Source organism: Protopterus annectens, chromosome 6.part0 (genome assembly GCF_019279795.1).
Source record: "Protopterus annectens isolate FY-2018-M chromosome 6.part0, PAN1.0, whole genome shotgun sequence".
NCBI lineage: Eukaryota > Metazoa > Chordata > Ceratodontiformes > Protopteridae > Protopterus > Protopterus annectens.
In genome coordinates, this window is record NC_056737.1 from 735864313 (window position 1) to 735881427 (window position 17115).

The following is a 17115-nucleotide window of genomic DNA, read 5'->3' on the forward strand; positions in this document are numbered from 1 at the left end:
TGGTTCAGACTTTAAAGTAGAGTAATAACAGTTCTAGTAAAGCATTAATCCAAGATCAAAAAGAAGAGGAGGCATATAATGGAACAATAAATAAAGTGGATGGCTTGTTAAGCTTTTGAATCAAATTAGAAAATTCAGAGATTTGCAAGCCAAAGTACTAGGGAAGACACAGTCAGAGATAATGGGACATGCTGCAGATGCTGCAGAGGATAGCATGCTCAGAGATAGCATGAGTAGTGAGTTGCAAGAGAAGGTTGTGGTGGCTGGTTTAGAGGAGCTGAGCCAAACTCTGAAAATGATCGAGATCAAAGGAGAGAGCAGAATCGACAGAGGAGGTACATTCTTCTGTCTATTGAGATGGATTACAGGAAGAAAAATATGCTGACGCACTAACAGCAACGCAAGATTGAGAACCTGGAATATGAAGATTATAAGGGATGGAAGGATGTTATTTGAATCCAGTGCCTGCAACAAAAAAAAGGTGCTGTTTGAGCTTTACTTTTCATGGGAATGTGCATTGTAACCTTTGAGATCATCACTGGGAGGCACAAGGGAACTCCGATATTGGTGTGGAAACACTGTTGTGGGCTTTGAACTGAAAGTGGCCGTGGAGAAAGTAATAGAATATGAAGGGTAAAAAGAATTCCAAATCCTCAAACAGAATTTATTAGCATTTTACATATATTTCATTATTTTCGTGTATTAGTTTTATTACTCAGTTTAATTAGTCTTATTTAACTTATGTGCATCATTTGCATTATTTTGTATGTTGTTTCATTTTTGTTATTACCTGTTCGCCCAGGAGTTTGCTGAAAAATGTCTCCTGGACTATCTCATCTCTCCAGTTAAATACAGATGTAACAGTCTGAGACTTTTAGGGAAAGGTAGACATTAAAATAGATGTAGTAGAAAATGAGCAAGATGTATATTCTCAGATGATTATAAATATTGCTTCCTGATCTCAGAAAATTGGTGGAATAACAGAGTTTGTATATGTGCACTCAGCTTGCATGAGAGAAGGGAATGTGTAATGGGCTGACTGCAAAAGACAACTCTTTTATTTTCACAAGGGCTACTTCCCCTGTGGTAGCTTCATGTTCCTTTTCTCACCAGGGAACAGTATAGGAACAGCAGCTGTCTGGGCACATGAAGACCCAAAAAACTCAAGTAAGCATGTAAAAGATATACACCTTCTGTCCACTTCTGTATTCGAATTAAATATTAGAGTAGCTTTGACAGAATGATGTAGCTTTGACAGAATGATGTGCTATGAACTGCAGCTCCTACAGAATATATTTAGTTAGTGTTTCTGGGTATAGAGAGTCGTATAGCTTCTGTTTTACTAGATTACACAAGTCATGCTGAACCTTGCACTTTGCTTTCCTTGGTTTAGATTTATGCATGCAAATAATCTTCATCCTTATTTTCTACAGCTCTCTCACACCTTCATAATCACGCCACTGATACCCATAATCTTTTGCCATCTCCTACAAAGACGAATTAAAAGGTGCAGTTTTTGTTAGCTTAAAAAGGGATTTTGACAGTTTCAAATAACTTACTTTTCATATGCCAACTTCACTTATTTGGCATCCTTGTGACAACTAGTTAAGACAACCGATTTAAATAACAGCATTTTTATGGTCAAAATTCACAAAGCAATTTTTACAGAAGTAACTATCAGTTGGAGTCCCTGAAGGTTAGGACCATGGATTCTTACTCTTCACCCAATGCATTAACTTTCTTTTACCATTGCCTGACAATTGTTTTCTATTTAGATGATCTGGTTTTGGTTAGAAATGGCCAGTCACTTTGTGACATGTATTTTCATTCAAAAAATGTTAAGACTTGCACATTCAGGTTTTTTAATTGTGTTATAAAGGGTTTATGAATGACAGGCTAATGAAATGGTCCTTCAGTTTCTAGTGAGATTGGAGTGAATACTTAACTGGCTATGGTAAAAATCCCTCACTGTTCTTATTTTCTCACTCAAGATGAACAATAGTCAACTGGCTATGATAAAATCCTTCACTCTGCTTGTTTTCTCAATCAAGTTTCCAAGTACTAATATGTCTAGGTACTCTGTATTTGGTATATTCTGTTGTATCCTATGTACACTTTATTTTTGAGTTGGCCGCCAAAATAGATTAACAGCACTTTAGTAGTTGAATATGTTAGAATGTTCAGATGTCTCTCGTTAAACAGGCTACCTTCTGCCTTCCTACTTTAAAGATAAATTGTTAGACTTACACATATGCTAAGAGCAGGAATTTATAAGACTTCACATATCTTAGGGATTCCATCCTGACCCAACTCATAACCCTTTCTGCACTTGAGTAGAGCTATTTATGCACCATTGTGGAGTCACACAGAGAATATTTATCGCAGACTTGTACATTTTTCCCCAAAATAAAAAAATTGAGGAGCAGACCAAAAACCAAAAATATAAGGCAAAAATCTAGACATTCTTCGGAAATATTTACAGTTGAGAAGTATCACACACACGGCTACCTTCCTCCTTCCCGCTTTCTTACATATACACAACTCTCCTACCTTCCACCCTCTCTCTTACACACACCCCTACCTACTTCTTAAACACTGAAATACACACACACACACCTTTCAGTTGTCTGCTCATGGTCCGCAGTCTAAACATCTTATTCATATTCCTCGCACGTCGAAGATGAAGATGTAAACAGGTTGCACAGATGCAGAAGATGAAAATGGGTTGCACACACCTGTTGCGTCTGTGCAACTGGACGCAAAGGGCATTCTTAAAGAAGACCCCTTTTAAAAAATACCTTTTACATATATATATATATATATATATATATATATATATATATATATATACATATATATATATATATATATATATATATATATATATATATATATATATATATATATATATATGTGTGTGTGTGTGAATATATATATATACATATATATATATATATGTATGGGTCCTCTTCCCCTTCACATGGTCGACATTTCAGAATGTCGAAGACCATATAGCCGAGACCATATGATCGACATTCAAAATGTCAACCATGCGTAATCGGCATCACAGTACGTAATGGAAAAATTTCTATCTTCCGCACTGTAGTGCGATCTTGGAGTTGGTATATTTAAGTTCTGGGGGGTGTGGGGGGTACAGGGGGTAGCCCCCCTGCTAGCAGCGTGAAGGTAAGTCTTTGTTGCGTTTTTTTTTTTTTTTTTAATTACATGGTTGACATTTCGAATGTCGATCATATGGTCTTTAACATTCTGAAATGTCGACCATGTGAAGTAGATCCATATATTAAAAGAAAAAAAAATTCTCCCAGCCTGAGGAGCCCCCTCCCAACCAGTGCCTTGGTTGCATAGTGCTGGATCCGGCTCTGTGCACAAACATTTGCATCCTTAAAGAAAAAAAGAGATTTATTGTAATTTTGTGCTGGATCTGTCTCTGATGTGGGAGTTTTAGCTCCCCTAGCCCCCCCAGTAAATCCGCCACTGGTGCACATATGGAGGTTGAGCATCGCTGCTAAGCTGCCAAAACAGCTTTCCAACCTGGTCCAATAACCTTAGTGTATGTTCATCATGTAGCTTCCCCTCTACCAGAGTCAACTGCCCACAAGAGCTGGAGAAGGCTGTGGCCCAGACTTTGAATTTTGAGAAAGGCCATCACTCCAGTCCCACAAAGTGTCTCCTTTCACCATTCTTTTCAAATTCAATATTACAAGTAGAGAATAATCAAAACAGCATGTAAATGCTGGAACTGTTTACCAGTAATAGCAAAGCTTGATATCCAAATTGTGGGAACTGGGCTATATGGAAGAACAGCATAGGTGCGCATCTGTTCCTGAGTGTGGTGGAATGACCCCCAATCCTGGTGTGCTCTCACTGTTAGGATGTCATTTTTTTCTGTTAAAAAATAAATAAATAAATAAATTAAAAATAAAAAAAAAAAAACAGGAAAATTACAAAGTACCATCTGTTTTATTACACTCAATCTGAGAGGTGATTGGTAGCAGCTTTATAACACCATGGATGTCCATTACAGTTGCTTTGTTGTGGGCATATTTAGAGAAATATGACATTCTTGCTTATATGCACTAATTTCGTATGCGATCAGGCTAGTGCATCTTCCACTGTCTTTACAACTCAAGGTTGACAGGACTCTGGCAGCTGGGCACCTAAAACTTTCTTACATCAATTAACTCATCCCCTTTTCAATTGTGTGGAAGGACCCCACTCTATCTTTTTTTGCATGTGTAAGTACAGTTTAATCTACTGGCTCTTCCAGGCTACCATTTACTTTTGGGGGGTATCACTGCTTTGAGGTCTTATAGATGGAATTCTGTGTGTTCTCAGCGCCTTTACCCTCGCAGTCATTTCTGACCTCTTAATTCCTGATTTAAAAGTTAGTATGTCCCTTTTTTGTTTGATTTTTTTCCCTTCCTCCATATGCTTGCTTTTTGACTAATCTGTGTATGTCTTTTGAACAGATGCATTTTTATCTCAGTATATACAGCTGCCTTGTGCATATAACTTCAATAGAACTTATTCTGCCAGACCTGTTACACATTTTAAGTCAGTTGTAAAAACACCCACTCAAGTTCTTACCTTCACATACCAAATCATACACTACCCTGACCCAATGCCCTGCTCTTGCCTCCCTAGTTCAAACTCAAGTCAATACAAGGTCCCTTAGATCTTCAGACAGACTATTGCTAAAAATAACCCAATCACACAACTACCATGGTGACTGCCTCTACTCTAATAAAATAACCAAGGCCTGGAATGCTCTCCCCAACACATTCACAACCCTCCCAACTACTCGTCCTTTAAATCAAAAACTTAAGAACATCTCAAATCTAGCTGGATCTGCTCTTGCTCTTCTCCTGGGTAACCCTCCTCCCTCCCTAAATACTGTCTTTTCCCCTCCCAAAGGCACACTAATTCTGCACTAACCCATTTAGAAATCTGTAGCTATGTTGTAACTATGTACACTTTAAATGTGCTTCGACAGATGCCACCACGCATGTTTCTCTCTCAATTTCATTTCGCTTGATATTCATTATCTACAATATTGTTCTACAGTACAATCTGAGACTAATTTTGTCTCTTTTCTTCTTGAATATACTTGTATTAATTTGTATTGTGTATTTTTCATATGTAATTTGTTTTTCATGATTTTTGTACTATTATTGTTCAATGCTAATGTGTGTGGAGCTTTTCTCCCTGGGTCTCTGCTGAAAACGGCTCCTTGGCCCAGTCAGACACTACCCAGTAACAAATGTAAAATAAATGAAAATAAATTAAAAAAAAAATAGTGATTTCATTTTCTTTGAAAAATAGAGCATGTTGGAGGAATAGATATGCATTACAGAGAATCCCACTTCTGTGGAACTGACTTTCACTCCACATAAAGCAAAGCACTTCTATACTGTATTCAAATGTAATTGGACAAATCGATGGGTAACCACAAATTCACCCCTGGTTTAGCACCCCTGTCCTTCATGGATAAGGGAATTCATGTAAATCTCCCAATATATCTTTGTTCGACCCATCTCTGGGTTATTCATATGTAAAATATAAGGGCTAAAACCGATTGTGGGAATGTAAGGCTAGGCTTCTTAAGATCCTCCTAGGTCAATAGCCAAGTAAGTTCATAGATTCATATTAAGTCCATACTAGGCAATCAGGCCGCAGACCATAGCATGCTTAGCGTGTAGCTGAACTGTGACTAAAGATGAGAATTGAACCCTGTGCTTTCAAACACCTTAACCATTATGTCAACACCCATGTATCTATGAGCATATGAAAGTGGGACATAGCTCACCTCAAAGCAGCCTATAAGATACCGAGTATGAGGAGAGTCTTGTTAATCTGTTGTGATAGTTGAAGGATTTAATGCCTTTAATTTTCTTGGTTAGGTATCTCTGTGGCCTTTCCAGTTGAACAATATGCTTGGATTTATTTATACATACTAAAGACAGGTTCTCTGGGCCAGATGAGATTTCCTGACAATGGTGGAAATATGACAATCAAGAGAGTTGTCCATGAGTAGCTGGGACTTTTATGACCATCTTTTATTTTATTCTGCATTTGTTTACCACATTAGTACACTGATCACATCTGCCCATTTGTGGGTACTGCCTGGATGAAATAATTCAGAAAGGGGGAAAAAAGTGGAACAGAGAGGGAGAAGGTTGTACATATCAACACCAGAACAGAAAATATTTGTCTGAAAAGGAGTATCATTTATAACTTATGAGGCGGGGACAGCTTTTTTGTTAAACACTCTACACTGCAGTTTTGTGCATTTAGTTTAAGACCGTTTTTAGTATGCCACCGCTATGCATATTCCAGATTTTGCTGGAGCTGTGTAGTGTCAGTACATGAGTAGGTAACTGGAGCACCTGCATATGTAGTCTAGTTATGCTGAATGAATGCTTAAGCCTGTGTTCAGTGAGTAGACTCACTGCCCATCTTTGGTGCCAATTCCACACAGAGCAACTTGGCAATAAGTAGATCTTTCTGTCTAAATAGTGCTTCAGAGTTAAGCTGTTGAGCTAATAGGTACCAGAGCTATTTTGGCATTGTGATGGTCAGTACCAGACACTGTCTATTGCCCAGTTGCCTTTTTGTACTTGAGCTCTTTGGCAAATATGAGGTTTTCATTTAAAGTTCACATTCGCTGACTCTGACCTCTGAAAGGTTGTCAGTGCCTTAGGAATGATATTTTCCTCCTTTTCTTGGCCCCAAAATAGTACTAAAGTAGTATAAAGAAATCTTATCACTCACTGAAGGGATGGTACTAGTGCAGCCCTTTGGGGGACTTGTATACAGTTCCTCTGTGAACTGGATCTTGATGCCTGCCTGCTGTCACCAGTCCTCGACTGTCATATTTTTCAACAAGAATTAGTATTAGGCTCACATTCCTTGAGAGACATTTGTAGGTTAGACAGCTCCAGTTCAGTTCCTTCTGGAGATGCTAAATTTTTAAACAGCCTTTGCAGTGATCCATCCAGTAAGTTTTCTTTGGTTCCCTGTCCTAGATGTAGAGTAAGATGGACTTGGTCATACCCTTAGATTTGTAGAACCAGGTCCATCTTCCTCTTTGACTCCACCCTTCTTTCCCCACTGCCATTTTGGTATGAGTTTGAAAGCTGCTCCAGAGAGCTTTTGTCTCCTCCTTGATTTCTTCATTTCTTCAGCTTCCCTTTCCTTGGGTTAACAGATTTCTGGAGAGGCCGTTCTGCACCGGTGTGGGAAAAGGGAGGAGTTAGGTGGCATGGGGGAAATTTAGATGCTACGTTGCTTGAGTGATGGCAGCATTGATATGATAAATATGAATAGTAGCCTTTTCCCCATTCTAAATTGTTGCAGATGACAGCATGTAGCACTGCTCATTTCACACTATTCTAGTGATTTTTCCTACACATCTGCAAGTAGTCAAGTACTGAAATAGTCTGCAGTATTTCGGTGGGTTCTAGCATTGTGGTCACACCACTTTGTTGATTTTTCTTTGTGCTACTGCGTTCCTCTGGATTATGACAGTTTTGAACATCTTTCAACAGTTCACAAGCAACTGTGTTTACACTCCTCACAGTAGTGGTATGAACAACCCAGCCACTGGGGGTGCACAAGCCAGTGCATTTCTTTGTGCCGGTCCCAATCCCGGATAAATGGGGAGGGTTGCGTCAGGAAGGGCATCCGGCATAAAAATTCTGCCAGATCACTTATGGTGCAAAAATTTTATATTTCTATACTGGATCGGTCGAGGCCCGGGTTAACAATGACCGCCACCAGGACTGTTAGCCAACAGGGTGCTGGCGGAAATTGGGCTAGAGGAGGGCGAAGGCATGCCCGAAGGCAGGAAGAGAGGAGGAAGGTTAGGAGTGTAGCAGTGAGGGTAGGAACTTTGAATGTTGGCAGTATGACTGGTATAGGAAGAGAGCTAGCTGATATGATGAAGAGAAGGAAGGTTGATATATTCTGCATGCAAAAGACCAGATGGAAGGGTAGTAAGGCCAGGTGTTTAGGAAACTGGTGCAAATTGTTCTATCATGGTGTGGATGGCAGGAGAAATGGGGTAGGGGTTATACTAAAGGAACAATATGCCAAGAGTGTTTTAAACATGAAGCGAGTGTCTGACAGAGTGATGTTTATGAAGCTTGAAATTGATGGTGTAATGATCAATGTTGTTAGTGCATATGCTCCACAAGTTGGGTGAGCGATGGATGAAAAAGAGAAATTTTGGAGTGAGTTGGATGAAGTTGTGGTGAGTGTACCCAAGGGTGAGAGACTAGTGATTTGGAGCGGACTTTAATGGGCATGTTGGTGAAGTGAACAGAGGGGATGAGGAAGTGATGGGTAGGTATGGTGTTAAGGAGAGGAATGCAGAAGATCAGATGATTGTGGATTTTGTGAAAAGGATGGACATGGCTGTGGCGAATACATATTTTAAGAAGAGGGAGGAGCATGGGATGACGTACAAGAGTGGAGGAAGATGCGCACAGGTGGATTATATCCTATGTAGGATGGCCAGTCTGAAGCAGATTGGAGACTGTAAAGTGGTTGGCAGGGGAGTGTAGTTAAGCAGCATAGAATGGGGGTCTGTAGGATGACGTTGGTGATCAAGAAGAGGAGGAGGAGTGTGAAAGCAGTACCAAGGATTAAATGGTGGAAGTTAAAAAAGGGTGATTGTGAAGTGGAGTTTAGGGAAGAGTTAAGACAGGCATGGGGAGGCAGTGGAGAGTTACCGAATAGCTGGGTAACTACAGCAGAACTAGTAAGGGAGACTGCTAGAAAGGTGCTTGGTGTGACATCTGGACAGAGGAAGGAGGACAAGGAGACCTGGTGGTGGAATGAGGAAGTACAGGAGGGTATACAGAGGAAGAGGCTGGCGAAGAAGAAGTGGGATTGTCAAAGAGATGAAGAAAGTAGACATGAGTATAAGGAGATGAGGCGCATGGCAAAGAGAGAGGTGGCGAAAGCTAAGGATAAAGGTGTATGGAGAGTTGTATGAGAGATTGGACACTAAAGAGGGAGAAAAGGACCTGTACCGATTGGCTAGACAGAGGGACAGAGCTGGGAAAGATGTGCACCAAGTAAGGGTGATAAAGGATAGTGAGGGAAAGGTACTCTCAAGAGAGGAGAGTGTGTTGAGTAGATGGAAAGAGTATTTTGAGAGGCTGATGAATGAAGAGAATGAGAGAGAAGGTTGGATGATGTGGGGATAGTGAATCAGGAAGTGAAACAGATTAGCAAGGAAGTAGTAAGGACAGCTATGAAGAGGATGAAGAATGGAAAGGCTGTTGACCCAGATGACATATCAATGGAAGCATGGAGGTGCTTAGGAGAAATGGCAGTGGAATTTTTAACTAGATTGTTTAATGAAATTTTGGAAAGTCAGAGGATGCCTGGGGAGTGGAGAAAAAGTGTTTTGATACCTATCTTTAAGAATAAGGGTGATGTGCAGAGCTGCAGTAACTACAGAGGGATAAAATTGATCAGTCACAGCTTGAAGTTATGGGAAAGAGTAGTAGAAGCTAGGTTAAGAAGGGAGGTGATGATTAGTGATCAGCAGTATGGTTTCATGCCAGGAAAGAGCACTACAGATGCAATGTTTGCTCCGAGAGTATTATTGGAGAAATACAGAGAAGGTCAGAAGGAGTTGCATTGTGTCTTTGTAGACTTGGAGAAAGCATATGACAGGGTGCCTAGAGAAGAGTTGTATTGTATGAGGAAGTCAGGAGTGGCAGAGAAGTATGTAAGAGTGGTACAGGATATGTACGAGGGTAGTGTGACAGTGGTGAGGACTGCAGTGGGAGTGACAGATCAGTTTAAGGTGGAGGTGGGATTACATCAAGGATCAGCTCTGAGTCCTTTCTTATTTGCAGTGGTGATGGACAGGTTGACAGATGAGATCAGACAGGAGGCCCCGTGGACTATGATGTTTGCAGATGACATTGTGATCTGTAGTGAGAGTAGGAATCAGGTTGAGGAGACTCTGGAGAGGTGGAGATGTGCTCTAGAGAGCAGAGGAATTAAGGTCAGCAGGGCTAAGTCAGAATATATGTGTGTAAATGAGAGGGAGGGTAGAGGAATGGTGAGGATGCAGGGAGTAGAGCTGGTAAAGGTGGACGAGTTTAAGTACTTGGGATCAACAGTTCAGAGTAATGGTGAATGTGGAAGAGAGGTGAAGAGAGTACAGGCAGGGTGGGTGGAATGGGTGGAGAAGAGTGTCAGGAGTGATTTGTGACAGACTGGTACCAGTAAGAGTGAAAGGGAAGGTCTACAAGAGGGTAGTGAGACCAGCTATGTTATATGGGTTGGAGACAGTGGCATTGACAAAAAGGCAGGAATCAGAGCTGGATGTGGCAGAGTTAAAGATGTTAAGATTTGCACTCGGTGTGACTAGGATGGCTAGGACTAGGAATCAGTATATTAGAGGGTCAGCTCATGTTGGACAGTTTGGAGACAAAGCAAGAGAGATGGGATTGCGTTGGTTTGGACATGTGCTGAGGAGGGATGATGGGTATATTGGGAAAAAGATGCTAAGGATGGAGTTGCCAGGTAAGAGGAAAAGAGGAAGGCCTAAGATAAGGTTTATGGACGTGGTGAGAGAGGACATGCAGGCGGTTGGTGTGACAGAGCAAGATGCAGAGGATAGGAAGAAATGGAAAGAGATGATCCGCTGTGGCGACCCCTAACGGGAAAAGCCGAAAGATGATGATGATGATGACAGTAGTGGTATGAACAGTGCAACCACTGTCAGTTTAACACTTTTGTCACTGCACATGCCACATATGCAGTGCTATTCAGAGGTACAAAATATTTCATATTTTCATTATATTTTTGTTACTCAGGCACATCAACTGCTAATACCCCTGTAAATCTGCACAAGAGAAGCCACCCTTGTGTCAGTTATATATAATCAATCATAGACGGGTTTCATGCTGTTAGAAGTGTTAACATGCATCTTTATGAAACATTGCAGTACATAGGATTAGCATTTCAAAGTAAAGTACATCTGTGAACTATAGTTACAGCCTGGACTTTGGGAGTGGTGTTATTTTAGACCTGTCTTATACTCCAGTTTCAAATACAAGCTTTGTTTTTTTTTATACATGTATACACTGAAATTCAAAATATGCAGAGCTTAGGATTTCTGTTATACATGTAATTTGTTAATGTTTATTGAACAGTATAAATAATGCCTTCACCTCAAGCTTGTAAGATGCAATTACTTTTCTAGGCTTCCAAGCAGTGATGTATTGGAAAGCATGTGTAGTCAAAAATGCTGTTGCATACAAGCATGTAACTGGAGGTTAGAGGATTTTTTACATCTTTGCCTGCCCTGAAGAACACTTTTCCTCCTTGGAATTGACTGACAGGTTTGCCTGTCTTGTTAGTGGACATCAAGTTATTCTGTTAGAAAGCACTTCTCTTAATGGCTTTACCCTTCTGCTTTAGAATGAGAACCACAGGCCATAATGTATATGGAGCCCTTTAGGAATGACACTGTCTGAAAATGTTTACTGGGCTGTTCTTAAATCAGACAATCTACCTTCAGGTTTTCTTTCCAGAGATAGATTGGGGGTGCGTGGGGCTTTCTTGATTCAAGTTTAGATTATACTGAAAAACAGTGCACACATTCAGGAAGTCAGGCCAACCTTTTATCTCATGTTTCACATAAGGAGGGCCTAGTTTGTGTATCTAAACAAACCATGTTCTGAGTGACTAAGTGCACTGAGTGTTGGCACTGGATTTTTAATATCTGCTTGGCCAGTGCAGTCAGAAGATCCAGCGTAATTTCTTTTTCATTGTGCACATTTCTGGGCATCTTTGCCATGGTAACATGATCGGTGATTCCCGGATTCTGCAGACATGGCTTCTAGTGTTGTGGAATCAGGCCTCCACTGGCACATTGTTGTTTTAGGACTCTGCTTTGAGTTCTTGCTAAGTTGGTATTTTCTTGATATGTCCCTGGAAGGTCTTTTTGATTGTGCTTAGGAACCTGCTATTCCGCACTGCAGAGGGCCCTTAAAGTAATATATAAAACCAATGTGAATGGTCATAGCATTAGCTGATTTTCAAGATTGCCCTTTACTTTGGATCCTTGCTAACCTCCTCCTTAACTTGAAATGCACATCGTACTGTTGAGCAAATGTCCTGGAAAATCTGACAAGTTTGTAATTTTATATTGTTTTATTTCATCTCTTATCTTGTAAATTCTCATGATCTTACTAGAACTGTACTGTAACAGATATTGATGCCATGACTGTTTGCATTATTTTTGTCTGTTATGTGAATTTTTTCATTGCAAATCAATGTTCTAAATATATGTATGTGGAGCTTTTCTCCTCAGGTCTCTGAAAACTGGTTCTTTTGACCCAGTTTGGACAGTCCCAGTAAACAAATGTCAAATAAACAAACTGTAGCAAACTGCTTTCTACAAATTTAGCAAACAGTTGCTACAGTTTCTACCCTGTCTGCATGGCGTGCTACAGCACTCATGTTTTAGATTAAACATTTTTTTTTTTTACTTTTTCAACTGTAGCAAACTGCATGCTACAGTTTAGACCACACACAGAGCAGTACAGCACTCCAATTTGACTACAAATGCAATATCCACTTTTAAAAGCGTACAGATTGAGAGCAAAGTCTTAAGAGGGAACCTAATGTACAAGATTGAACTAGTGGATTCTTATCCTGTTTTATCATGATTCTTTCACTTTAGTTGTACTTTGCTTTCCAGGTCTGTCAGCAGCAGGCGTACTATTAAGTAAGCTTTACTACAGAGAAGGGAAGATTATTATAAATAAATTTTGTATGTGCTAGTTTTTCCCTTGGAATTAGAGTGGCCTTTATATATAGGTGATGGAGTCTCCCTGTTTGAAATGAGACAGAAGCATTTGGTCCAGAGATAATCTAGACAAATTCTGCCTGTGTCTTGTAATTTCTGCCTTTAATTTGTTGACAGAATGATTTTGCAGCCGATTAGTATGTATATAACTGTGACATTTAGATTAATTGCTGTACAAGATGCAGAAATTTAGACTTACTCTTATCTTTTCTTGCTTTAACAGGGTGAATTCACAGGAAACTCTTCAGTCTGAAGGGAACATTTGGCACTGTACAGTATATATTTTGCCAAATGAAAGCTTTATTTATGTTGTTCACCCTTCCTGTTTGATGGAAACTCTGAACAAAGCTCTGTCTTTTTTTAATCCTTGTTAAACTACTGATCAGAATTGTGGTGTGGGCAGCTTCAGAATTTAGTTTTATAATGAAAATGCAGTTCAAATAATATATTTACATTCCTGGTTACATGCTTTCTGATTTTTTCCTCTAAATATTTGTCCACAGGACTAATTTGTGGTTAGACACAATATGCAGAGATCTACCTAAATATTCTAATTATACAATTTTCATTGTTTAATTATTTTTGGTATAGGCTGCCTATCACTTTGTCTGAAAATGCTCCTTATTTTGATGCTAATTTAATAATTTTTTAATGGTGACAATAAAGGGATGCTTGTGTTAAAGACTTGACAGTTTTTGTTGATCTTGAAAAAATTGCAGCACTTGTTAACAACAGACAATTTTAATTGATAACATTTTGATGACCTTTCAACATATTTACTTGATATAATACCAAATAGTTAATGCCGCTATTAAGAATGAAGGTTATCTATTAATAAGTTTGTCAATACATGGAACATCGAGAGACTGTTTTTCCACCGTCAGTAGATGTTGAGTAGGGAATATTGAAATGGTAACTTTTGGGACAAAAACCTGATGTTTCCTTCTGAAGTCAGAAATAATGCTGTACTTCCTGTTTTCTTTTAAGTTTTATTGTCATTGCAGGTGATCTGGTCTAAAATGACCCATTTCAGACATGGCAAGGGTCTCTAAATGATAGCAGCTTGGTTAGTTTGCTTATACATTGTAGTAATTTGCAATAAGTTAGCAGCTTTCACACATCATTTGCAGAACTGCTACAGATGCAGATGTGACAAGGTTACAGTATTGTGCAGCAGTTTGTTATTTGCAGGTTTCTTGAATCTTTGGTACTTTTGATTAAAAATTAGGTTTCAGTAGGATTATCAGTATTTTTCAAACTGAGTAACTGTATGTATACATATACAACTCACTAGGATAGGAAGTAGACATTTTTTGTTGATTCCTGTGCTACATTTTATAAGAACTTCCTGGTAAATTGACAGTTATGTGGGACTACATTGTGAATGCAGTTGTAGCTTTCAGGGCTTTAGGAAATGTAAAAGGGATGTATATGGTTGGGAGAAAAAAAACTCTCTTCAGTATTTTAAAATAGCCACAAAGATAGCAAGTTAGAAGGTAATGTCTTTCATGTGATCACTGTTGCAGTATTGCTCACATAAGGGAGTATCCTGCCGAGGATACCATATGCCCAGTCAGCATATCAAAGATTGGGCCCTTCCTTTCACACTGTACATTGGCCCCATGACCTAGGCACTAGAGAACTTGCTGGTAAATAGAGGATGTATCGGCCAAAGTTCCTCGGAAAATTTATTGTCACCAATCCAAAAAGAAAGCTGTGTGGCCTGTGCCAGTTTCTATTGTGAGTGGGCAGATATACCCTTTGGAGACCCTTCCATTTTCTTTTAACTTTTAGCTAATATGTTACTACATCTCTACTAACAGAGGTAAATATGACTGCAGGAGACAGACCATGTAAAGACAAGCATTCAAAGTGTTTATTTTTTTCTGTAGATCCTAAACACATCCTAAGGGAGTGTTCCATTGGTAAATAGTTTGTCCCTGAGATAAAACTATAAGGAGTCTGTTAGCCTGTCAACATTTACCTAGAAAACCAGAAACTACTCTGAATATTCAAAATCTGACGTCCCCCAGCAGCCATATAAGACGTTGAAGCCTTTGGAAGTTTTCATTGTGCGGTCAGACCCAGATGTGGCACTTGAGCCCGCAGACTGCCCAGTTTTGGTTGCTACTCTTGGTTTTGCAACCCCATTGGAGCCTGATAATATGCAGCTTCTAGATACTTCTATTGTGACTGGTCAGATGGCTGGCATGATTGGAAAGGGAGAACCCCAGCTGAACATTTCTGAGAGACCTGAAGATGCATCACAGATCCTTGTCTAAGAAAAGGTTTCTGGTTCCCTTATAGAAGTATGCCAAGGGTTGGATCCTCCTGGCTTTGTGTTTGCAGAGACTCCAAAGAACAAGAAGCAAAACCCTCAACATACCTCTCCTGCTGCTGCTGCTACTCCCAGAAATCCACAGAAAGAATGGTATGAATTTTCTTAAGGACTTTTTAAGGCAGTTTGTGCTTGCTTCATCAGCATGTGTAAAATTGAAACGATACAGAGAAGATTAGTATGGTCCATGTGCAAAGATGACATGTAAATTCATGAAGCATTCCATATTTTCTTTCAAAATAAGCATGACACACTAAAAACTGGTGTCAGAGTCATGGCCTAAAATCCAATGTTAAGTCTAGAATAGTAAACTTTGGTAAGACAGTCACTCCAGGAAATTATGACATTGATAAGTGTAGACCTTATGGTTAGGGACTAGGGTGCACATGGTGACAGTGAAATTATTCTGTGTTGCACAGCTTATAAGGGCATGGCATCTAGGTCCAACTATGTCGGTATTTCTTTGTTCTCAGCCCTAATTACACCAGCCATTTTGTACAGTGCCCACTTTGGTATGTACCTCACCAGGCCTATGCAGAACTGCAGCAGCCAAAAAGGTTCCTCCCAAAAAGAGCAGGTGGTGTAGAAAACATGTCATGCATGGACTGTCTCAAAACCCTCTCCTTATACTCTGAATCCTTCAGACTGCTTAGAGGTGAGCCATGCCTGGCCTACGAAAACGTTCTCTGATCCAGCTCTGATGGATCTACTGCACATCCAAAAAGCAAACTGGGTCAGAAATACCCGATCCATGGAGCTAAACCTTGTCCGTAACATAAATAGACATGTTGGATGGATAGGTATACGTCTTGGAGATTGTTCCATCTCTGGAGCATATTTCTCATCCATGTGAAGCTGAGTTCTTCCCTGCACTTTAAGTATAACTTGGACCAGTGGATGGGAAATCGAAAACTACCTGTGGTCTGGTACTATGCCTCTATTAGAAGGACAGAGCTTGTAAATTTGTCACCAGTCATGCTCAGGTTATGTGCCCAAGCTATATATACTCCCATTAAAAACTTGTAGTATCAAACCCTGGCCGTTGCAATTTAGAAGTATGGCTAGGCTTAAAAAGACCCTTTAAGATTGTTTCCTAGTAATTACCTCTGACCCTATAACCTGTTATGTCTTTGTTTTATCAGTTCCTTTCTTTTCTTCCCCTCACAAGAGGATAAAGGACTCTCTTTTGTGAGGATGAAGACTCTGACTTGGAAGTAGAATCTATAACTTATTCCTCCCAGATCCATTCACTTGTAAGTTGTAAATCTGAAGACAAGGGCACCCTTTCCACTCTTCCCTCTTGGAGGAACTTTTGTTTGGGTGCACAATTTTAAAAGTGATGCAGCATTTTCAGTAGGAAGGTAAGCAAGTGCAAGATATGCAAGAGAGATAATATGACTTGCAGTTTAAGGGTGTTCCTAAGCCTTTGCCTCCTGTGATTGATACAGCGTGTTTAAACTTTGAGTCTTAACCTCTAGCATATAAAAAAACTGATAGGCTTCATAAGGTTCCAGAATCGAATATGTTCTATATAGAAATCCTCCTTCAGATCCATCTGTAGTATCATTGAATCTGACAGACTTACCAAACTTCTCCGATCTTCTAATGCTTTGCCTAATTACAGACTGTAGAGCTCTCAACTGGTTTAGAAAGGTGTAAACTTCTTTTACACTTCCCATTCCATTAACTACCAAAAGTCATATAATTATATATCTTATCTCTGTTGAATAATGTTGGAGGTGGTTCATGGTAGTGGCTGGTAGGCTGCAGCCCCCTTCCCCCAAAATTAAAAAAGGGGAAAAAGAAGAAATTCTACTAAAGTCAGAAAGTGAACTATTAGTTGATTTTTTTCCCTTTAATGTTTTTGCTGCACAAAGCACATAAAACTAAGGCAACAAGGTAATATCTGCAAGTT

At 39.6% G+C, this 17115-nt stretch overlaps 1 protein-coding gene and 1 non-coding gene across 2 annotated transcripts in view; both read left to right on the top strand.

Moving 5' to 3' along the window:
- KTN1 (kinectin 1) overlaps positions 1-13544 on the top strand; it is a gene marked incomplete in the record, with an annotated part of 2305074 nt that extends 2291530 nt beyond the window's left edge. The window contains 1 exon segment of the mRNA XM_044074427.1: positions 13086-13544. Coding sequence (XP_043930362.1) covers positions 13086-13115 — 30 coding nt within the window.
- A 1786-nt stretch (positions 13545-15330) lies between these two features.
- Positions 15331-15432, top strand: LOC122805103. Its single transcript, XR_006365313.1, has one exon. It is a non-coding gene; the product is annotated as a U6 spliceosomal RNA (small nuclear RNA).
- The last annotated feature ends 1683 nt before the right edge of the window (positions 15433-17115 follow it).